The following is a 23,665-nucleotide window of genomic DNA, read 5'->3' as shown; positions in this document are numbered from 1 at the left end:
TTCCTGTAGTCCCTGGTGCTACTTGTATTTCTTTGGTGTTGGTTGTAATGTCTTCCTTTTGTCTCCTGTTTTATTTGAGGTTTCCTTCTGTTTACTTATTTGTCTAACTAAATGTTTGTTTACAAGGTTTTAAAATCTCTTTTAAAAAATCACTTTCCCCCCTTTTTTCAGGGTAAGTAGCGTCAAGAATGATGGTGCTTGCTTGTAATCCAAGGCTGAGGCAGGAAGGTCAAGAGTTTGAAGCCACCAGCCCAGGCTCAGTCTCAAAACTAAACCAAATTAATAACAACCCTTGTTTGTTTTATTGATTTCCTTCCCTACCCCGAGCCCCTGCCCCTCCCCTTCCCCCCCCCCCCCCCCCCCCCCCCCGTGCTGAAAATCTAACACAAAGCCTTCTCTGTGCCCTGGTGTTTCCCAGTGATTAGTGTTGTAGTTTTCACAGGCCTTGGGTGGTTTGTTTCTACATATCAGCACTGAGCTGAAGGCTTGATTCAGTACCTTTGCACAGATCTCTGCTTCGTTTATTTGTTTTTTGTTTTTTTAAGGGCTGTGGTTTTATTTTTACCATGCTAGGGATTAACCCTTGAACCTCATGTGTGTCAGACAAGTATTCTGCTGCTGAGCTGTATCTCTAGGTCTCTTGGTCTACACCCTGTGGTCCTTCTGGTGAGTGTTGTTCTTTTCAGCAGATTCCTCACCCTATATACTAGGCAGGCCTTGAGCTCAAAGCATTCCTCCTGCCTCGCATTACATACAGGTACTTCTGTGCCCTGTTTCCTTGTACAAATCCTCTGAGCTTTCTTTCCATGCAGTTTTATCCTCTCTGGGATCTGCCTGTGAACCACAGTCATTTAATTTCTGGGAGTCTATTCCTGACACCTGGGTCCACCAGACCATAAGGCTGTTGCACCCCAGTTCCTTGAAGTGTAGGTGGACAACTGCTCACACAATAAGTTGGGTTCCTTGGGTTCTTTGCTGAGAGTTCTAGCTCCATGCAGCCTATGGTTCCACATCTGAAAACTTTTACATCTTCTTTCCACTTCTTGGTTGTTTATAGTAAATGGTCACTTTTCAGAACTCCTAATCTTCCAGGCAGCAACAGAATGTTCCAATGTTGGATTTTAAACATGTAGAATGGGGTCAGTGTTTAGATGCTGTACAGTTCTTTCTTGGATGCCTACAGACATCTCACTGTTTATTTATTCTTATATTTTAAATTCCTAATTGTAATTTCTATTCATGAGCATCGTAACTAGTGTCATCTATTCATAATCAGGACAACCTCCTACAATGTTTTAGCTAAGTGACAGAGCACTTACCTAGAAAACTTTTACTGTAGGTGGGGTGCAGTTTTGGAGGCCATGGTTTCGGTTATGTTTTCTTTGTTAGTATTTTTAATTGATATAATCATGGTTATATATATTCATGGAGTATATCATGTGACCAACAGTTCACCCATTTCTCTCCTTCCTGCAGCACCTAGCTTCTGGTAGCCACCATACTACTCCTAACTTCTGTGAGTTTAACTTCTTAAAAATCGAACATGCAAATAAGATAATAGGCCTTCTGTGCCTTATTTTTATTAGCATAATATGCTCTGTGCTCATTCATATTATCACAAATAGTGGAATTTTCTTTTCTTTTAAAGCTAAATGTGTTTGTTTTAATTCCACTTGTGTTGCTTGAGAAAATATGCTAATAACAAACCATTTAGAGAAGCAAGTGTTTGGCTTACATTTTGGGGGTATAGTCTGCCCCTGTGGAAAAGTCACAGTGACAGAAGCTTGAAGCAGCTCTTCATATTACATCTGTAATTGGGAAATGAGAGAAATAAGTGCATGCATGCTTCTTGCTTATTTACTTGTTATACTCACCTGGATTTCTCTACTCTTATATAGTTCAGGACCCTTTGTCTAGGGAATGGTGCCATCCACAGTGGGCTGAGTCTTCCCAAATCAATTAGTTTAATTAAGACAGTCTCTTGCTGGGCGTTGGTGACATATCTTTAATCCCAGGATCTCTGTGAGTTCAAGGACAGCCTGGTCTACAGAGTGAGCTCCAGAACATCCAAGGCTAAACAGAAAAACCTGTCTCAAAAAACAAACAAACATGACAGTCTGTCATAGACATGCCCACAGGCCAGGCCAATGTGGCTAATCCCTCATTAAGGCTCTTCCTAGATTCTAGGCTACATAAAGTTGACATTAAAACTGACCACCACAACTCTACTTCTTGTCATCTGGACACACAAGCATTCCTTTAAACCATAAGCTTCCACATCTCATCCCTAAAGTCTCTTTTAATATAATGTAGAATGTAGCCCAACTTTTAAAAGTCCAAAGTCTTTTAACTGTGAGCCACTGAAAAATTAAAAACAATTTATATACTTTCAATATATGATGACACAGGGTAGTATTCTTATTCCAATCATGAAAAATCATGACATCACAGGGAACAATCAAATAAAAACAAAACCAAAATCCAGCAAGTATCACATCCTATAGCTCAGTGGTTAGCATCTGGGGCTTGTCTCCTGGCCTTCAGCTCTGCCATTTGGCACACACAGCTTCTCTTTTGGGCTTGGGCCAGTTCTACTCTACATCTACAACTCTCCTTGGTGTCCATCCCATGGTTCTCACATCTCCAGTGACCTGAGGTCTTGCATATTCCATGTCTTCAAAACTAGTGCCATAGGCTGGGCAGGGTGATGCACACCTTTAAACCCAGCACTTGTGAGGCAGAGACGGGTGGATCTGAGGCCAGCCTGGTCTAGATAATGAGTTCCAGAACAGGCAGGGCTACACAGAAAAACCCTGTCTTGGGGGGAAAAAAAAAGAAGAAGAAGTACCACCAAGTGCACCCAGTGCCTTTGGAGGTCAGAAAAGGGCATCAGCTCTCCTGAAACTGAAGTTATAGATTATGATTGTGAGCTGCCGTGTGGGTGCTGCGATCTGTAAGAGCAGCCAGTGCTTTTAACCGCGGAGCCATCTCCAGTCCTGAGCCTTTTCCTTTAATATATTTTTATTACATTTATTTGAGTGGCTGGGCACTGCACCATGGTGCTCATGTGGAGGTCAGAGGACAAATTACAGGAGTTGGTTCTCTCCTTTTCTCTCGTTGGCCCCAGGATCACTCTGAGCTTATTAGACTTGGTGGCAAGCTCCTTTTCCCTCTGATGCATCTCACTGGCCTTCTTGGAGAGCTTTAGAAAGTAAACATTCTTTGAGAAATGGTCTTAGATTTATAGGAAAACCACAATTCTAAAAACAGTGCAAAGAACATCTATAGTCTGACCTTTATTCATATTCACCTAGCGTTAACATTGTGTTCTTTTAGGAAGCACTGGTGCTGCTGTCTCTGTCTACCTGCGTGGCTGCATAGTTCTCCTTCTGAGTCTCGGAGGGAGTTACAGCCATGGCTTCTTGCTTCTTGCACACTTTTCCTAAGACTAAGACTATTCTGTTTCATGCTGCAATTTACTTACCAATTTTTATTCTCTTTAGAACTGTGTCATGTAGCTGTGCCATAATTTAAATAGCTTTCTGTTGATACAAGCTTTGTGTTTGGGAAGAAAAGGCTAAAGAAGGCAGCAGCTAACAACAAAACTAAAACTAAAAGACATTTAAATGTCTAAAATAGGAAAATTGATAAAACATGCTAAATGTGTATCGATTATATTAAACAAATGTAGAAATGAGTAGGTAAGTGAGTGAATCTAAGAAACTCATTAAATTTGGAAAGCAAGATTCGGGAAAGTCTATATAAAGGGGTCTCATTTTGTTAGTGTAAGTTATTGGTGGTTCTGATTCAGGGTACCAGGAGACTACCTCCAGTGGACAGCGGGCTGGGTGGGGGAGGCACACACTCGAGTCCGTCCATAGTGATGATGTCCTAGTCCCTGAGAGGGTAGTAGGTTCACGGATGCTCACTTTCCTGTCTACTTCAAAGGTGCTAATACATGAAGAGAGGACTCAAAGCAGTTTATGGTACCAGTGTATTTTACATCTTCCGTCTCCAGGTATTAGGCAGAAATTCCTTGTGAGCTGGGACTGTGTTTGCTGAATCAGGCCACAAGAGCTGTATGCATGAATGGGCTCAGCCCGTGTGGTTGGTCAAATGATGAGAGATCAATATTAAACTATATATATTTAAACACTGCTTTTGCTCAAGTCATTGTTTTTCCACTCAAACCAGAAATTTCTAGATTGATTCTGATATAATCATTGTGTAATACATCAGAAGTCCAGTAATCAGTATTATTTAGTTTAAAAAAAAAAAGGATTTCATTAATGGAAGTAAATACTGGACGATGTAACCTCTGTTTATATGCCAGGATATCTTAACACTAAAAATCAAGGGTGTGTTGGTATCAGTTGTAAGATAAGTCATCTCGTCAGTTAATAAGTGCTCCTTTCCAGGCCTCAGCAGCCCTCAGGCCAGCAGTGCTCAAAAAGGGTGTCCATGAGGGGACATTTTATATTGCTTTTAGGAAAGCTGTACCTCACTGCCAAGTGAAACTAGTGATTTCATGTGGATTATCTGTGATTTAGTTTGATCCTGAGCTGTTACACCCCAGTACCCAGTGTGCTCAGCCCAATGTTCTCCTCCCTGCACTCCTGAGGAAGAGAGTAGAAACTCACTTTGCACTTCATATAGACAGGAGTGAATCTGCTGGGGAAAAGGTCTCTCCACTCTTCCAGAGTCAGCGCTAAGAGGGGGTCATCTGCTCTGCTGGACACCAGCTCTTAGTTTCTAGTAGTCTAAAGCTGGAACCCAGCTCCAACCACAGTTAGCACAGTCCAGAAGGTTATCCCCAAGTCACCAGCTCCTACAGGTGGCAAGTCCTCCTTGATCGTCAGCTCCTAATTCTGTGTTTGCTCACAGGGTTTAGATTTCCCTGTGCAAATATTTCTGAAAAGCTCTCACCCCTGGAGACCATGGCTGTACTCCACACACAGCACATTCACCAGCATGACACCATGAACATAAGAAGTATCTTTTGTTACTACACAGTAAATGTGTAACTATTAAGATAATTCTAGCAGTCTAAAATTGCCTGCTGAGCTCTTTTATGAATTACAATATATGTGGAATTCACTTTTAATCCTTTCTCCATAAGGAATACATGCTAGGGGCCTTTTTTTTTTTATTGTGATAATGTTACTCCTTGCCACTTTTCTTGGGATGGAAGCCTTGTAATAAATTTGGATTTACAGGTGCATCCAGAGCTAGCCAGTGTGTTCATAGCTGAATTTTAGCTTCACAACAACAGTAGGCAGGGTGCGGCCCGCACCTCTTTAATAGCCGAGCAGGAAGTCAGCTCTGCCGGCGTATTGTAATCTGCTTTATCATGGGAGCCTGATGTTGTGTAACAGAAACTCCAGCTTGTCCTCGCCTGTCCTAAAGCATTGCTTCATGGAGGGAAAGAAACTCACTGGAATATTTGTGAAATTCAATTAAAATGCTTTCCCAAGCACTCTGTTTTTAAATGCATGCTGGAACAATTTATCATGGCCTTGTGGTCTTTTACAGAACATATTAATTGGTGATTTCTTCAGTTCTAATTAAGTGGATCTGTGTGACTCTAGAAGCCCTGTGTCACATCTGTACCAGGTGGAGTAGTGGCCTAACCCAGCCCTTCATTTTTCCCGGTGAAGAGGAAGACCTGGCCGCTGTGGACCCAGTGTCCTTTTAATGGCCAGGCAGGTCTCCCTCACTGTGTACTTTGCCTCTGCTCACAAAAGTGCATTCACTCCACTATAGTATGTTGAAACTTTTTGATGGAAACAGCTTTTCCTAACAAAGGGCGCATTTTCTTCCCCTCCTGTGTCTTAGCTTTACCCACTAAGTCTTGGCTTCTTCAGCAGCTGTAACTCCACCAGAAATGACAAAAGGTACAATTGTGCTCAGAGATGGCCGTGAAGATAATGTCACTGGAGTTTGTGTGGGTTCCTGGGGACTGTTTTTCTTCTGTGTTTTGTTCTATTTTTGTTATTTCAGAAGGTTTAACATGACTTAAGAACACCAGGAGCAATCACCCCACTAAAAAAGGCTTTAGAAACCCTTTTAAATCTTTATCCGATGGGAGCAGCTTCCTTCCATTCGTTGTTCTGTTAGCTCTTAGCAGGGCCTCTGCCCAGGGAACAGCAGGTCTGAAGTAAACCACTTAGACAGCAGGAATAGAGTGGGGTCCCGAGAGTGGTGGGTGGGTTTTCTTCCAGGCAGGCCAAGCGAGCCTCAGTGTCTGCCTTCAGCACAGTGTGCAGAGCAGGCAGCATGCACATGAAGCTTCGTTTCTTCCTGGCATCTCCTTTCCTGAGTTGTTGGCACGTTGGCAGCCTTATGTTGTGTCTGTTCCCTTCACTAGCTTGAAGGCAGCATCTTTCCTGATCCATTTTCCACTCAAGTTCTGGGCAGTGGGGCTGATTGTGAAGCACCATTTGCTTCTTGTCTTTCAGGTCTCCTGAAAGATGTTGAGCTCAACAGCCAGTCTCTTTTAGGACCACCCTTTCCAGCCAGCAGTGGAGCCAATACATTGGCCCTCGCCACACTGGACTGCATGAGATACAGGCTGGCTGGTGGCTGACAGGAAGGAGGGCAGCCCTATCTGCCGCGCCAGGACTCTTTGATATGTTTATAAATAGACACTAGGTGGTATACGTATTCGACCACAGCCCTTGGCAGTGTTTCTAAATCTTCCTCTCAGGATTTAACCATTTTGTTCTCATCTAGACGAGCAAGTGTGGATAAAGAAGACACCAGAAAGTCTTTCTGAAGTACAAATGCAGTGCTCTGAGTACTGATAAGCAGCTTTCTCATCTTCCTCCGAACAAGTAGAGAGTAAAGACGGAATGTAGGCTCAGCCAAACCCACTGACTGGCACTCTGCCATGATGATTCATTTTGCCTTGGAGCAATCTTACACCCTTTGTGAAACTAGGTCTCTCTTGGATGAAAGAAGAAAAGGACTCCTCCAGAGCTGTCAGTCACTGCTCAAGCACCACCAAACGAAGGACTTAGTGGATCAGGTTTAATACACCCAGTGTTCAAACCTTCCTCTAGATCTGTTCACCATTGTCACTCAGCAAAGTCACGTGCGTCCCTTGAGCATGCTTGTGCAATCTTTTAGAATGATAACCTGACAGCCTGAGGTCCACCTGAGGGAGAAGAAGGTAAATATGGTTATATCAGGTGCACTCAGCCCCCTTGGTCCCACTGCTCCTTTGGGACAGCGTGAAAAGCCAGCTGGTGGCTTCTTTCCCCTTCCTCCCAAGACTTAAACATCACCAGAATGTGTGTGCGTGCTTCTCAAGCTTGTATAGTGAAGCCAGCGGAGGATTCCCACCATTCCAGAAGAAAGATGAGGATGGGACGCCGCTGTGGCTTTTGTGCTACTTTTCTTCCCCACTACTGGCCTATGTGCTCCGTAGGGGTCCTCAGTGATGCCACAAATCCATTAGAGCATCTTGAGCCTTAGTATGCATAAGATGATGGCACATACCTGTCATCCCAGCACTCAGAAGGACGAGGCAGGGGAATTGTGAGGCCTGAGCTACATAGCAAGTGCTGGGACAACTTGCACTCTTTAGTGAGAGACACTGTCCCAAAAAGAAACATTAAATATAATAAATTCTGGAGTGGTTGTTTCACCTGTGTCTCCTCAGACTGTCTTGGGAAATCTGGTTATGAGATCTGAGCAGACGCCTCAGTAATAAGCATCTTGCTGGAGATTCTGGTGGAGATGTTGCTGTGCACTGTGCACAGGAGTCTTATCTCTCTGTTCCATCCATCCTTTGCATTCCACGCTGTGCCACCAAGAGTTTGAGGTAGTAGGTGAGCTACTTATTTAGCACAGAACCTGTCAGTAGGAAGCAAAATGCCTGCGCACCATACTAAACAGGCACAGCTGTGAGCAGGGCCCAAAGCTCTGCCGTGTTAGTACACCGTGGCCTCCACTCACCAGTGAGCACATGCTGCACAGAGCTGCGGCTTGTGGGGACCCTTCCCATGGCTGGTTTCTGTACATGAGTCTCACCTGGATGTGTATGGTAATTACGTGCTGGCTATCCGAGCCTTAGAATCTTGTGGATATCAGAGGCTGACTCCCCTCTGGGGACTGAGAGCAGTAGGACAAAGGTAAAAGCACTCTGCAGTCCTCCTTTTCTGAACCAGGCTAAGAAGCAGTGCCTGCCTTCAAACAGGCTTTATCGCACTGTCAGTGGGGCTGCGGTGTGTCCATAGTCAGACTACCAAACCCTGTCTCATTGACGCCTCCCCTGGGACAGGAGCAGGGGTTCAGTGGTGACATAACAAGTCTTGACCTCATTTGAGGCACTGAAGGGAAACCATCCCACTCTGGGCTCACTGAGTAACAGTCATATGCACTGAGGGAGGCAGCTACTCTTCTGCTTTTGTTTTGTCATCTGGGAAGAAGGACCCCTATCTTAGTGTCACATAGCTAGGGACTGATTTCACGACTCCACCGAAGTATGCTTCCACTGCTAACATAAGCTCAGGGTAGCAGTTGAGTAGTATAGATTCATACACGTTGATTTTTTGAAAATTGCCATTATAGTTATAAACTAAGGAACACTGTTGGCGAATAGCATGTGAGAGGTGGATGAGTTTTTCTGGGATGTTTTAACACACAGGAGAGCTGTCCAAGTAGAAATGTGAAACCAGATGTTGAGGTGAAAGCCGAGTGTTACCAACTTGGGTGTTCTCAGGATGGCTGAGAGAGAAGCCCACAACATCTGAGGCACGACTTTTTATTGGGGGTTTGTGATGGGTGTGTTTGGGTGTTTTGGGGTATGGGTGTGTTCAGTGTCTTACTGTAGCCCTGGCTGGCCTGGAATTGTGTAGATCAGGCTGGCTTTGACCTCTCAGAGATGTGCCTGCCTCTGCCTGCTGAGCACTGAGATGAAGGCTGTGCGCCATCACACTTGGGTGTTGTGGCTTTGTTGCTGTTGTCAGCACAGTATTCTGTGTTGATGAAATTTATGATCACATATTAGTTTTGTAATCAAACTTAAATGTTGCTGAAATATTATTGTAATTTAAATATGTAGCCATGATGAGAGACTGCTTTAAAAAAAATAAATGGAATGGCATTGAATATCATTTAGTCATCTTTTAAAACATTTTGGGTCATTCATAAATTTAAAAATTGGCTCTGTTTAAAAATAAATTTTCCCACTGCATGTGCATACAGTATGTTAAGTCTTTAAAAACTCTGAAGTTAATAAATTTGTGCAACTGAATTTTGAATAAAGCCGACACACTGTTAAACACAGAACAGGCAGTGCTGATCACGTGTTTCTACTTTGTTGTTGGATTTTTTTTTCCCTGACTGCTGTAACTTAAGTTTTTGAAATTGAATTGCTTTGAGTAAATTGAAATGTTGTTAATAATAAATTTTTAAAAATTCCCAAGAGTGGCAGCTCACACTTGTAATCCTGTAACTTGGGAGACAGAGGCAAGGGCATCGCAAGCTGGAAGCTGCGTGGGGTGCTTGGGGAACGTAGGCCACTTTGGGCTGTAACGCAAACCCAAGGCCAAGGTGAGCACTTAAATAGGGAAATGAAGAGCAAAGTCTAACATGCCAGATTGAAACTAGGTAAATTTAGAATCTAGATTTTAGTATAAATGAGTAGGTTAGCATTATGAGTAATTATTTTCTCCTCGGTTCATATTTGGAAAGATGGTGGCCAGCTCATGACCAACTATTTCAATTGATGGATCAGCTCTTTGTGTGGTAGTTTTGAAAACATACTTAGTCGTAGTAGCTACCAAATTGCTGCTCATTAACGACCTGTTTGTCAGGAATCTGTCATCTGTAAATCACTTTTTTTGAGTGAGGTGTTTATTTTTCTAAGGGGACATGTACTGCTCTAGTGTTTTGCTTGCAGGTAAAAAGTCCTTACTTAATGTTAAAGAGATCAGGGCTGCCACAATCCTGTCAGTGATGCTTAAATTGTCTTAACTTCAAAGACATGACAGCCTCTCTGCAGACAGACAGAATTCTAAATAGCTTTTTGTTTTTTGGGTTTTTTTTTTTTCTGGAAGGAAACACATTTCTCCAGAAGATTGATAAGAATTTGTTTTCCTTTTTAAATTGTCAAATTAGAATACTATCATATAGAATTACTTTATCTCAACATTAAGATTTTAAAAGGCAGAGGCAGGCGGATCTCTGTGAGTTTGAGGCCAACCTGGTCTACAAAGCAAGTCCAGGACAGCCAGGACTACAAGAGAAACCCTGTCTTGAAAAAGCAAAACAGAAAACAAAAATTGACACAGTTGCATGTAGTGTGTGCGTTGTGTTGCCGATTCCTGTTGCATTCACTGTGAGATACCAAGATCGCCCCATCGGTCCCATCCCTGACAGACAGTCGTGTAGTTTCTGGGTGCTTGAGCCTTTACAGACAGTGTCGTCATACAATGTCTAGTATGCACATCTCAACAGACTTGCAACAGTTCTGTCAAGAACAGCTTATTGAGGGCCCACCTTCACTAAAACCTGTGGTTTCCTGAAGTCCCATGAAATACTTGTTAATATCAGTAGGCATGTTCATAGGCTTCATGTAGACAAATTGTATGGGGGAAAAGAGGGGAGAATGTGTTTTCAAGAAAACACCAAACTTTTCTAAAATTTCAAGGAGGAGCGCATATGCCTTTATGTGGAGGACTTTAGTGTGAAGTTGAGCTGAAGACTTTTACCTTGTAGATGTAGAGCTTGGCATTTTCTCCCTCACAGGAGCATAGATGGTAGGTTGCCATGGCTGCACTGTTACTGTGATTTGACAATGAATGGGGAAGCACAGAGGAGGAGGAGAGAAGGTTGTGTGTTACAGTGCTTATGACTGTGACTCGATTAACTGATCTGCATACTAAGCCTGCATCCTTGCTAAGGCTGGACAAGACTGCCACTTGAATTGTGTCTCACCAAGTGTGTATTTAGCTGAGCCTCAGCTTTCTCTTCCTCCAGGCCTAAGGCGAGAAGTAATGATCTCACTAGATCATGAGCAAGGCCAGGATGAGTTTTATGAGCCAAGAACTGGGTGGCATTTTAACATAGAATCACTCTTGTTTAAAATTGCCAAATTTGGATAGTAAGGTTATAAGTATTTACCTTTCATGCTTTTCTCTATAGTCTAATTTTTATTTAATGAATACATAATACTTTTTTGTGTGTGTGACTGTGTCTCACTAGGTATCCTTGGCTTCCCTGGAGCCAACTATATATAGACTAAGTTCACCTTGAACTCCGAGAGATATGCCTGCCCCTGCCTTCCAAGTGCTGGGGTTATAAATGCATACTACTTTTATTACACTTGTTTATCTGTTTATCTTGTTTGGGGAGGTACAGGTGCCATAGTGCATATGCTATGTGGTATATGTGGATCTCAGAGGACAACTTGCCAAAACTAGTTCTCCCCTCCACCATGTGGGTCCCAGGATTTGAACTTGGGTCGTCAGGCTTGGTAGCAAGCACTTGCAAGCAATGAACCATCTTACCAACCCACATACTAATTTTTTTTTTCGAGACAGGGTCTCTCTGTGTAGCCTTCGGTATCCTGGACTTGCTTTGTAGACCAGGCTGGCCTCAAACTCACAGCGATTGGCCTGCCTCTGCCTCCAGAGTGCTGGGATTAAAGGCGTGCGCCACCACGCCCGGCTCCCACATACTACTTTTAAAAAGAGATTTATTTGTGTGCGTATGTGTATACACATGCACACATGCATGCAGGTGCCCATGGAGACCAGATGAGGGTGTTGGCTCTCCTGGAGCTGGAGTTACAGGTGATTGTGAGCCACCTGATGCAGGTGCTGGGAGCTGATTTTTGGTCTTCTGCAAGAGTGGCAGATACTCGTAGCTACTGTGCCATCTCTCTAGCAGCTCCCCTCCTCCACATATGCCTTTTAACTCAGAAAACATCCTTAAAATAAGAAGGAAATCTTTTTAATAACTGTGTTGCAAGGATTACTATCTTGACTATGCCTTTATAAATTTCAGTCGTGGCCTGTCTATGAAGACATCTATAAAGACATGACCGAAGTCGCCCTGTTTCTAGATTTGCCTCGTTTCCCAGCCATCACTGAAGACTGCTACCTCCATCCCAACACCTTGTGTATGAAATACTTACTGGAGCTCAATCTCCCTGGTGAGCCGTGGGAGCATGGGGAGGCAGCTTGGCTGCTACGCTATGCTAAGCAGAACAGTAGGGCCTTTCTTTCCGACTACTCAAGCACCTGAAGGAGTCTTTAGTCACAGGAGCTTAATTCAAGTGCTTTCCTAAAGTAATTCAGACTGTATTACTTGGTTAAAGGGCCACTGCTCAGAAACAGCGTTCTATCTTTGTGCGACTTATCCTTGGGAGAACTCATGTGGCTTCTGTGGGAAGTCGACTCAGTGCCGGCAAAGCAGCAAGTACTTCATGTGGGCTATTGGTGACCTCCATGGAAAAGCTACACTCTACTTGGCGGAGAACATTAGTGCTACAGAGCAACTTCTAACTAGAAACAAAAATAGTGGCGAAAGGTGATGTCAGCGCTTGAGAGGTCAGGGAGGAAGACCCAGATCTCAAAGGCAGACTGAGCTAAGAACAATTACAGCGGTCTTGGGGACTACCTTACACAGTGCTTGAGTCCTGCTGACACTCACAGGTTCCAGTTCCCAAAGCCGTGGACAACAGTATGGACAACCCCGGGAGCGCTTTAGGGCAGTGAGGACAGTGATGAGAGCCGTAGCCACCTCATGCAGAGCACATGCCTTAGGTAACCCTGATATAGCTTGTGACATGAGCCAGCCCTGAACTTCATACCGGATTAGGAATACAAGAAGTCTAGGACTAGTATTGTCTGCTTGGTTGGGTTTTTTTTTTTTGTTGGTGGTTTTTGTTTTGTTTTGTTGGAGGGGGAGTGTTGAAACAGGGTCTGTCTATGTAGCTTAGAGTTCACTAAACAGACCAGGCTGGCCTTGAATTCATGGAGAACCTTCTGCCTCTGCCTCCTGAGTGCTGGAGCTACAGACATCAATTACCATGCTCAGGCGCACAGTGACTATTGCTGAGTTCTCACAATGCATGCCATTTTTCATTGTTCCTGCTTTATTTTAGATGGCCTATGTTGAGTTCCTAGTATGGCAGGTGAGGGAAAGCAGTACAAATTACCATGTGACAATCCTTGTGTGTTGGGATTCAGATTACAAACCATCGATCTACGTAGGTGTTCTTAGGGGAGCTGCCTTAGCACCGAGACAAGGCTGTGTGGGAAAGCCTGCTGCTGTTACACAGTCTCCGCAGAAACAGTTGGTATAGCTGTGGCCTGGGACATGAGAATCAGCTAAGAGAAGCTTGTGGTATGAAATGAGGAAAAGAACTGTTGAGGTAAAGGGACCAAAGAGCTGTGCAAAGCAGAGGCAAGTGACAGTATAGGCTTTGGAAAACTCGGGGACCTGTTGGAGCTGGGAGCTAACATTTTAATGCGTTCATAAGAGCAGGAGTATGAGATGGTTGATTGTTCCTAACTGGGGGTGATCAGGAGGGAGCTAAGGACAGTCACTAACGGGAGGACAGGTGGGATGGATGTCATTCAGCACTGACCTGAGTGCTTTAGGCAGGGAAGTTCCTGTAATGTTCATAAACCATCAAGAAGACACTGCTGTGGCTCATACCTCAGTGTGACACATCTGGGGTCACACAGAGCTAGTCCAAGTGACAGCACTCCACACTCTGCTTTGTCCTGAGCCATGCGCTCCGTGCAGGGAATGAGGTCAGACCCGTGCCATTCTGTTAGTCAGGAGAGGCTGTGGTGCGCCTCTGCTGTGGAGGTCAGTGAGAGATTTGCTTACTAGCTTAGAATTTTCAAAGAATACTCATCTGTGTAGTCGTATTTCATCTCACTCCATTCTCTCATAACCCACTTAACAAGTAAGGAAAGTTACAGTTACGGAGAGTGCCTCATGCCTTTAATCACAACCCACAGGAGGATCACAACTGTGAGGCAACACAGCAAAACCCTGTCCTAAAAAACAGTGAGGAAGCCGAGGTCATGTGACTCTAACCACGCGGCTACTGGTGGAGGAGCCTGAATACAGGGCCTAGGTTTCAGGTTCTAAGTCTCACATTAGTCGGCCTTTTTTTGAGAAAGCAAAGCATCTAGCTTTGCTTTTGGAGCCTCCTAGGCTCACTGCTTTCCTGGAGAAGGTTAGTTATCCTTGTAAGGAAGTGAGTGTGTCCTGCTGTAGAGACAAGTGAGGGACATGTATCGGGCATCACAAAGCTGGTGTGTACCTGTCTGCATGAGACCCAAAGGTGTCCTACACATAAATCTTTTAGGAAGTCAAATAGGACTTGCCAAGATTTGCCCATTACTATTTCCACACAGGCATAATTTTTTTGTTTTATTAAAAAATTGCTCTTCAAATTCCTGCATGGTATCATGCTTTAAATAAAAGGTTTCTGGGTAAGGTGTTGCAAGCCTGTAATCCCAGCCTCAACTCCCAGTTGAGGCATGAGAGTCACAAGTTCGAGGCCAACATGGGCTATATATCGAGACCCTGCTTTACAAACAAAGCAGATGTGTAAAGATACCAGATACAGTATGAATGTGCACATTACTGTGACCTATTGGCCAAGTAATTTAATTTGTGTTTAATTGTATTATTTTTCAACAGATGAAATGCACAGTTTAACCTGCCAAGTGGTAAAGTTGACTGGAATTGGAGAAGTGGGTTTTCTGACGTTTGATGCCCTAGCTAAAATGAAAAGGACAGTTAAATATGATGTGCAGGCTGTGGCTGTCATTGTGGTTGTATTGAAACTGCTCTTTTTGCTGGATGACAAGTTAGAATGGTAAGTCAATGGCGATGTCTCTTTACTGCACTGACTTCAGTTTGTAAAAAACGGGGAGGATCATTGCTTTTGCCTGTAATTCAGGTGTAGGAGCTCTGTGTCTTCACAGCAAGATGTGGGGTCTGCTGTGCTGTAGCTGCAGGGGTTTCTAGAGAGCACTCATGCTACCTGATCACTCCTGTTTCCAAGCTTGCAGCATTCTCACTGCTCGATGTGATTCTGGCTTTTAAAGCATCACACACTAAAGAACTAGTTTGGCACTGTATCAGGATGCCTTTAGGCTCTGGCACCACATCTCAAAAGATTATTTTAGATCACAAAGGTGCTCTGCAGTGTTACCCTCCTGAAAGTCACAGGGAATGTAGATCTTCAGTGTCTTCTTCCAGGACAGTAATTACCTCTCCAACTTTGGTGCTTTCCCCTCAGAATTCAAAACTAACTGTCCAAGCTGGCTATGGTGGGCTACACCTTTAATCCCAGCACTCAGGAGACAGAGGCAGGCAGATCTCTGTGAGTTCAGATTAGCCTGGTCCACAAAGAGTTTCAGGCCAGCCAGGGTGACACAGTAAGACCCTGTCTCAAGAAACCAAAATAAAATTAAAAATAAACTGTCCAGACAAATGACATCTGAAGACATTGCCTTGTGTTGTCACCTCTAGGTCTTACTCGGATCTTGCTGAGGCGTATAACGAAGGACACAGAGAAGGTACTTGGATGTTTTTATTTGTCAAATGCAAAGTGGTTGGAAATGGTGGGCTAACAGGTAGTCAGCGTGGAGGAAAATGGCGGGTAGCGTACATACCTGAGTCTGTATGTGCACAGCCTGGCCACATGCTGACTTTTCCATCTCTAGATCTAGCTGGTGTGGCTGCCAAGAAACTTGGGTGACTTCTGTGTTCACGACCCGTCTGTTGTTCTTGCTTGCTGCTCACTAGTCAGACCAGACCATGAACTTTGCCAACAGCTCAGTTTCCTCGGCTGCCTGGGCTGGCCCCTCTACATGAAGTGCTCTTTTCTCCACATCCTCACAGCCCTTCAGACTGAGCAAGTGCCTCTTCATTCCCTTGTGAGCACTGTTCGGCCTGTTCTCCACAGCCACTCACTGCACACCAGTTCCCCCTTTCTAAAGCCAGAGCTGATCATACCTGCCGCCATTGCTGCTGGATATTTAGTTACAAGTAATGGCCTAAGTGCATCTGTCCCTGTAGACTGCCGGAGTTTGTAGACTCTGAGATGATGCAGTTTTGTAAGTAGCCAGATAGTTCCTATGTAGTGAGCACAGGGCTCTGTGCATGCCTTGGCCAGCTCTCTTCCACTGAGCCCCTTTTTGCTTTTTTAAAAGACAAGGTCTCACTAAATTGCCCAGGTTGGTCAGTGTCACTTTGTACTTGACTTAAGATCCTCCTGCTTCAGCCCCCCCACTAGCTGGGTTACACTCCAGTGCTACCAGCCTCAGTTCGTATTTGCTTCTAGAAAGTTTATATCTCATATGGAACAGAGTCACTGGCCCAAGAATAACTCAGTGAAGTTTTGTGTCTCTATGAATTCCTAAATTCAGGTGCAGTTCCTGTTTGTTCATTAGTTTTAGGAGTTTGGGTTTAATATTCTCAGTTCATGTATTTTCTATAATATATATGAAGTAAAACACTTGCTACTCCCCTTGCTTACAGTAACACATGCATAGGGCTGGTCTGGGTGTCTTCTGACATTCCTTCAATGCTGGAGGTGAGGACAGTTATGGAGACTGTGGCTGTGAGAGTTCCCTGACCTGTCAGTGAGTCTCCCACCTACAGCACAAGGATTGTGCTTCCTGCTCTCCAGTGGACCATGCCTCCATCCCCTTCGCCACTCACTTATGAGGAGACTGGGGATCAAAGAACCTTGAGCTGGCTTAACGTTAACTGTCTTCTGCCCTGGCAGTTCTTTGGGCTGTTTCCTCTCTGGCTGTAGAGCCTATAAGACTGTATTGATTGGTTATATTGGCCATTTGAAAAGATTTATAATTAGACATTAGAAAGGCCATTCTTATTAGAGGATAATGGAGAGTAATCCTGTTATGCCTGCCGCATCTGAGTCTGTCGTTTCTCCAGCCTGTGTCTCAGCACACTCCAGCTCTGCACTGCGGTCCACTTTCTTCCTCATGGGCAGAACTCTGAATTAGGAGTAGGAACAACAGAAGTGGGTCCTGAGGAGATGGAACCACTCACACGGTTATCAGTCATTTGCTTCCAAACACAGTGGCAGATGTATTGGAGTAGTGCCAGGGGCTGGGCTGCGTGTGCCGGGTGTGGGAATTGGGGAAGAGGGCTGGCTGTGTGGCAGCTAGCAAAATGCGTGAGCCCTTCTTGAGGAAGCAGCAAATCCTTAAGAGCCAAGGAGAGACATGGGAAAAGACAGTTTCAGGACAGTTGTGGCCGCACCTTACAGAAGAGAGTGACAATGGTTCTGAGAGCGTAAATGTTGTGTAAATATCCTATTCAGGAAAAAACTTGGATGTAAAAAACAGGTGTTGTTTTAATGTGATAGATTCTACTACTAAGCACGGATTTCATTTCTTTCAGATAAGCCACAGTTTAATTTCAGAAAATGGTACCAAGTTATGAAGAAAGCTTTTGATGAGAAAAAACAAAAACGGGAAGAGGCAAGGGCCAGGTATGTCCTCTGTCCTCTGTCCCCTGCTCTGTGTCATCCGCTTTACATCTGGCAGTGTGTGACCTTTCTCCAGAATTTTTGGTCTAGAACATCTAGTTTTTTTCTTGTTCTGGGATTGGGAGTCAGCCTCACACATACTCCTCCAACCCCTGCTTTATACTTTTTTTTTTTTTTTTACATTAAACACATTTGTTTTTAGATTTCATGACCTCCCTCTGCTCTAGGATCTAATCCGGGAACCACATTATACTTAGCACTTAGATCTTTGCGGTTTGTGTAAGCCTTGCCTGCATGTGTGGTCTTCTCCCCTCATGGCGTTTTTCAAAACTGGTCCCTTATCATCTGTGCTTCCCGGTATTGCAGAGACTGCAAGTGCTCTCCTGTGGCGTGTGTGATTGGAATGTTTCCTAAATACAGTGACTTCTGAGAAAATCAAAGGCAAACAGAACAGTGGGCATTTACTTCATGCCCTCCCCACTTGTCCCTGGAACACAGCTCAGGGGTAGGTCCTTTACTGTGCAACGGAAAGAGTGTTGCTTTAGGGACAGGAAGTATGAGGTCGGAGTCTTCACAAACTCACCCTGTGACATCACCTGCTCACCACAGCTGAAATTCAGTTCATTCGTAAATTTAAGTGTTATCTATTTAATAGGGAATACATCTCCGATGATCTCCAGCACAGTTTCATTTCTATTAGAACCCTGAACCCCACAAGACTGAAGAAAAACCAACATCTGTTTATGTAAATTTACACTAATACTTATATCATTTTATATTATTTGAGAAAAGTTAGTTTCTCGAGTTAGAAATACTAAGTTGTTTCAGTTACCAGCTGAGCAAGTCAATGATGGTCACCCCTGATCAGAGACTTATTAAGAAACCATTTTCAAATTTCAAGATAAAGCTTTTATTTTTCTTCTAAGCTTCAGAGAAATGTGTTCAAAGGCAGATAAAGCACCATAGAGGAAAAGTTCCTTGCCAAAAGAAGACAGACAGGTTTTTGCTAGACAGGCTTAGGGCATGATAGAGGACGGGCTGGGAGGATGTGCTCTGATAGGTAGGCAGGCCAGGGCGTGATGGTGAAGGAGGGCTGGGAGGATGTGCTCTGATAGGTAGGCAGGCCAGGGCGGGATGGTAAAGGAGGGCTGGGAGGATGTGCTCTGACAGCCTACTAATTCCCAGGGCCCTGCATGCTTCCTCTTCCTTGTTGGGCCCTCGAGTTGCTGTAGATAGATGAGTAAGAGCAAGAAATCACTCTGTCATCTTGGGCACCTGGGGAGTAAGCCTTCTTTCTGTGGTGTGAGCTGGGTGACTTCTGCTCATCCTGAGGGCTGGGTGTTGCAGGGCCATGCTGTGCTGTGTCGGTGATGAGCTGTTCTTTAGCCCCAGCAGGCTACCACCTTACATTTCACACAGTCCCAATTCATGCTCAGTGTTAGAATCAGTTGTATGTCTACACATACTGGCACTTAACTACTTTAGGGGAGTATTTAGCAACCAAAAGGAGTAAGTCTGTTTATAAAAACCCACTTTCCAGGGAGACGCTAGGCCCCTGGGAAGAGGTTGTCTAGAGGATTCCATACCAAAGCCATCCTCTACACAGTGTATGATAGTGTTGATGCACACAGCAGTCATGGCTGCTGCTCACTAATGTCAGTCACTGCCACCTGATGTGTGGGCACAGAGTCCCTGGGCACGTTGGATACCTGCCTCTTGGTATCATCCATGCCAACCCATTTTCATATAAATTGTTATTTTCTGCCTTCCTTTCTAAAAACATTATTTATTTATCTATCATTTATTTGTTTGTTTGTTTGTTTTATTTTATGTCCCGTTGCTCCTGAGCATCATCTTTTGGGCTGTCAGATGACCATTAATACATTTTCTGCAGTTAAGCATGGTACTTTGCATGAAAATTTGAAAACACTAGTAAAAACAGTAGTTTAAAAAACACCTTAGCAGGCTGCTTTGGCAGCTGCCATTTTATCACAGGGGTTGAGAAGAACCTGGGTGAAAATTTAAAAGCATATGTAGAACTCTTTGCTGGACTGGGGAGATGGACAGCCAGCAAGCATTAGGACATGAGTTCAATCTCCAGCACCCATCTAAAAAGCCAATGTGGTGGTATGAACTCCAGCACCCAGGAGACAGAGACAGGAAGATCCGTAGGGCTTGCTGGCTGCCCAGTCTAGCTAGCCTACTCAGCAAGCTCCAGGTCCCCCCCCACACACACACACAAAGAAAGAAGAGAGGGAGGAAAGATGAAGGAGAAAAAAAAAAGGCTTGCTAATCTTTTAGGTTATGTAAAAATCTTAGGTATAACATCAAAAGCATGATCCATAAAAGAAAAAGTGATATATTGGACTTTAGAAGTAAGAACGTCTCCAAAGGTACTTAAGAGAAAACAAAACCCTAGGCTTAGAGAAAGTAGTTGAACGCTGGGCACACTGATGCACACCGTGAATCCCAGCCCCTGAGAGGCAGGGGCAGGCAGATCTTTGTGAGTTCAAGGTCTACATAGTGTGCTCCAGGACTGCCATAGCCATAGTGAGACCCTGTCTTTGCCGGGAGGGGTGGGGGGGAGAAGCCAGAGAGAAAGAGAGTAGTTGAAGATAACATATCTGATGAAAGATTTTTACCTATAAAATATAAAGAATTAATTAAAATAGGAAAACAATTTAAGTTTTCAAATGAAAAAAAAACCTGAAGATGTATAGGATACATAGAAGCAATGCCTCCTGTGATTAGAAGGGGTTCCTCCCAAGCATAGGAGTATGAAATGGCGGTTACTATGAAAAGTTCAAATGAAATGAAAATGCATGCTCTCGCAGAAGTTCATAAGGAAATGTTTGTGGTGACTTTTACTAGTGATGAGGCAAACTAACTGGCACATCCATGTCACAAATCCCACTGATCATAGTGAACAAGGGTTCTGATATAGGGCGACTCCTGATGTCTTACGTGCTAAGTGAAGGACCCAAAGCCATGCACCGTATGAGTCTATTTATATCACATTCTCAAAATGGCCAAGCACCTGTGGTTGCCCAAGACCAAGGGCGTGAAAGGACTGACTACAAAAGGACCTGGCTTTGGAGCATAGGGCTGTTCCCTGTGTTAGTCACAGTGGTGCCTGCACAGCCGTGTGTGAGTGCTAACTGCAGGTGCCCTGAGTGGGGCTTCAGTGTGTGTATTGTACCTAGATTCTTTTTTCAAGCAGTGAAACAAACCATGTAAAGAGTGGGAAGGATGTGGATAGGGTCTAGTAGAATCCCAAGGCCTTGTGGCATCTGTTTGCGAACCTTTGCGTGCAGGAGAAGCAGGAAAAGAAGGCAAGTGTGTGGAGACTGTTTCAGAAGGGAGTCCACACAGTTGAAACTTTGCAATGAGAATAAACCCAGGGAGTGTGTAGTGATGGAAACCCTCTGCTGTACTCTGTGTAATGGCTCCTAAGGGGTTCTTGACCCCTAGAAGGAGCACACCACTGGCCTCTTTTCACGGGGTGCTTCCTTCTGGAGCGGAAGCACTGATACAGGGTAGACAAACGCTGAGGGATGCTGAGCTTCAGGTCCTGACTCCGTCTCTGAGCTCAGGGCGTTCACTTCTCATTCTGCAGCACTTCTGGTCTGTCTTGTACAGGTATGCTTGGAAAACCAAACGGCCGCTCTACCTTTCACACATCGACAGGTCAGTCGCATACAAGAGAAGAGGTGAGTCAGACGGTTTCTATTCTGTCTCCACATGGAAAGCAAGGGCAGGCACACACTTCCCACGTGATGGGGATGCTTTTGTGTATGTCTCCTGCCAAAGGAGAAGTCACATAAAAATCTAGATTCTGGGAACTCACCTGCTTCTTCATAGCAAAACTGAGCTTCTCTGTTTCTGTGGCTGTGAGAACTCTGCAGGAGACTTGCCCTGGGGTCCTCTTGTACTCTCTTTTTAAATCATTAAGTAACTTCTAGAGGCCCCTCGTGCAGCTCCAGCCTCGCCTAACGTTATTGCGTATGTTACTGTAGTTATGAAGCCCGCTGGGAGTGAGTGTGCACTCAGGAGGCTGGGGGAGGAGGCTCCAGAGTTGGAGGCCAGCTTGCCCACCACCACCACCCGTAAAGGCTAAGGGAGCAGCAGCAGTCCCGGCCTGTAAACCCCAGGCCTTACCTGTGGACTGACACTCGCCTCCTCCCTCCATCTCCAGAAATGGTTGAAAATCTTCAAAAGCAATTTAGAGCCCTGGCTGGTTCAACACCTGTGGTTGAAAAGAAAGGCCCTTCAAGTTTTCAGTTCAACTGGACTGAAGAAGACACCGACAGCCCTTGTTTCCATGGACACAGCCTCCAGGGACTCCTGATAAAGAAAGGCCAGTCCTTGCTCACCAAGAACTCACTGTATTGGCTCAGTACCCAGAAGTTTTGCAAAAGGTACGTGTGTTTTTAAGACTCCAGACGCAGGGGGCATGATGAAACCCCCAGCTGAGCCTTAAGAGCATTCCTTTCCTCCCTCCAAACCTTTCCATAGCCCCCTTTTTGCTCTTTCAAATTCACTGTCTTGTCTCTTTCTGTTAATTGTTGTTACGTACATATATTCCTAAAAACATAAATGCGCCCCACTCAGTCTGTACAATGTTATTTGTATGTATGTTTTCAGAGCTGACCATCTCCTGGTGGATAACCGGTTGGTGTACTTTTCCCTGGGGAAGACTGCTCTCCCCCACTCGGCATTGCTTAGTTGCCTGTAGTTCTTTGTATAGGATTGCGTCCTCCTAGGCTCCCGCCTCTCCATCCACTTGGCATGTCTATTGTCTTCGTCTTCTTTCAGCTCCAGTTTAGGCAGCCATATTTGTGAGACATTATGGGTGTAGCTTCTGAGACATGTAGCTTAGCAGCCACAGTCTCACAGCAAAGTCCTGCTCCCCTGCCGCTTACAGTCTCTCCGCCCCTCCTCTGCTATGCGCCCTGAGCCTCAGGTGCAGGAGTGCTTTGGAGAAGCATCCGTTAGCACTGGCTCCACACCTCTGCACTTTGATGGGTTGTGATTTTCCACATCTGTTGCAAAGAGAAGTTTCCTTGATAAGGATGAGGACTGCACTTACCTGTGGGGGTAAGGACAGACATTTAGCATGTAGTTAGGAATTATGCTTATTTACTGAAGTGCTGACTAAGATTTTCATTCCTTAAAAAACAAACAAACCCAGGGCTGGGGAGGTCGCTCAATGGTTAGAACAACTGCTGCTCTTTCAAAGGACCCAGGCTCTGTTCCTAGTACCACCTGGAGGCTCACGGGAACCTGTGACTCCACTGCTAGGGGATCCTGTGCCCTCTTTTGACCTCCATGGGTATCAGGTGTGCATGTGATACACATACATAAATGAAGGCAAAGTAATTATAAAATAAATCTAAAATAATAAAATATTTTATTTTACTAAGTTCCTTCATGAGTTTGGGGCCATGCATATAACATGACTCACACAGCTCTAAGTGTTTGGCCGCAGTATGGTATTTACTGGTCTTAAACTTGACTGTTGGCGAGGTCAAGCATTTCAGTGAGCACTCTGTCCCTAGCTTAGCAATCACGGACAACATGAAACATTTTCTCTTCATATAATTGAGGAGCCTCTTCAAATTTCCCAAGTTTCCCTCTAACTCATGCTACTGTTTGGAAGCTAGCTGTGTCCACTGCTGAAGGGATCTGGGGTGGACACTGGATGGGTGCCAGGGCTTCTAAATCACTATTTGAAGGCAACTTACCTTTTCCTTCCCGTTCTAGCTATTATTGTAAACACGTGACAACGTATGAAGAATCAAACTTTTCTCTGAGTTACCAGTTTATACTAAACATTTTCTCCTTCTTACTGAGAATAAAGACCTCTGCCCTCCATGAAGAAGTGAGCTTACTTGAAAAGAAACTTTTTGAAAAAAAATACAGTGAAGCAAAAAAGAGCTCAAGACCCAAGAAAGTAAGAAGACACTAAGAAGACAGAGGGCTTGTCGGAGGTGCTGTATAGGACAGTGGCGGGTCTTAGAGCGATGTTCTAGGGAACTGGGCTTAGAACATTATTGCATATGCATACATACTGACATGTGTCTTATATGCATTGTAAAGAAGTGAACCTTGAATTATTTTCATAATTACTTTTTTTAGAAAATTAAAACACTATCTACATGA

The 23,665-nt window shown here is 44.4% G+C and overlaps 1 protein-coding gene and 1 long non-coding RNA gene across 3 annotated transcripts in view; both read left to right on the top strand.

Annotated features, from left to right (window-relative positions):
• TAF1B (TATA-box binding protein associated factor, RNA polymerase I subunit B) overlaps positions 1 to 23,665 on the top strand; it is a 62,239-nt gene extending 38,574 nt beyond the window's left edge. For both annotated transcript variants that reach the window (XM_084793262.1, XM_084793263.1), the window contains 7 exons: positions 12,016 to 12,163; positions 14,677 to 14,854; positions 15,514 to 15,560; positions 17,416 to 17,506; positions 21,143 to 21,213; positions 21,699 to 21,921; positions 23,267 to 23,665. In XM_084793262.1, coding sequence (XP_084649388.1) covers positions 12,016 to 12,163; positions 14,677 to 14,854; positions 15,514 to 15,560; positions 17,416 to 17,506; positions 21,143 to 21,213; positions 21,699 to 21,921; positions 23,267 to 23,471 — 963 coding nt within the window. In that variant the 3' untranslated portion in view covers positions 23,472 to 23,665. The remainder of the gene's footprint in view (positions 1 to 12,015; positions 12,164 to 14,676; positions 14,855 to 15,513; positions 15,561 to 17,415; positions 17,507 to 21,142; positions 21,214 to 21,698; positions 21,922 to 23,266) is intronic.
• On the top strand, positions 17,534 to 19,742 carry LOC311603940. Its single transcript, XR_014781333.1, has 2 exons — positions 17,534 to 18,563; positions 18,674 to 19,742. It is a non-coding gene; the product is annotated as an uncharacterized lncRNA (long non-coding RNA).

The sequence above is a fragment of the Acomys minous genome, assembly GCF_964271855.1.
Source record: "Acomys minous genome assembly, chromosome: 8".
Lineage (NCBI taxonomy): Eukaryota > Metazoa > Chordata > Mammalia > Rodentia > Muridae > Acomys > Acomys minous.
This window is presented reverse-complemented; position numbering and strand designations above follow the sequence as displayed.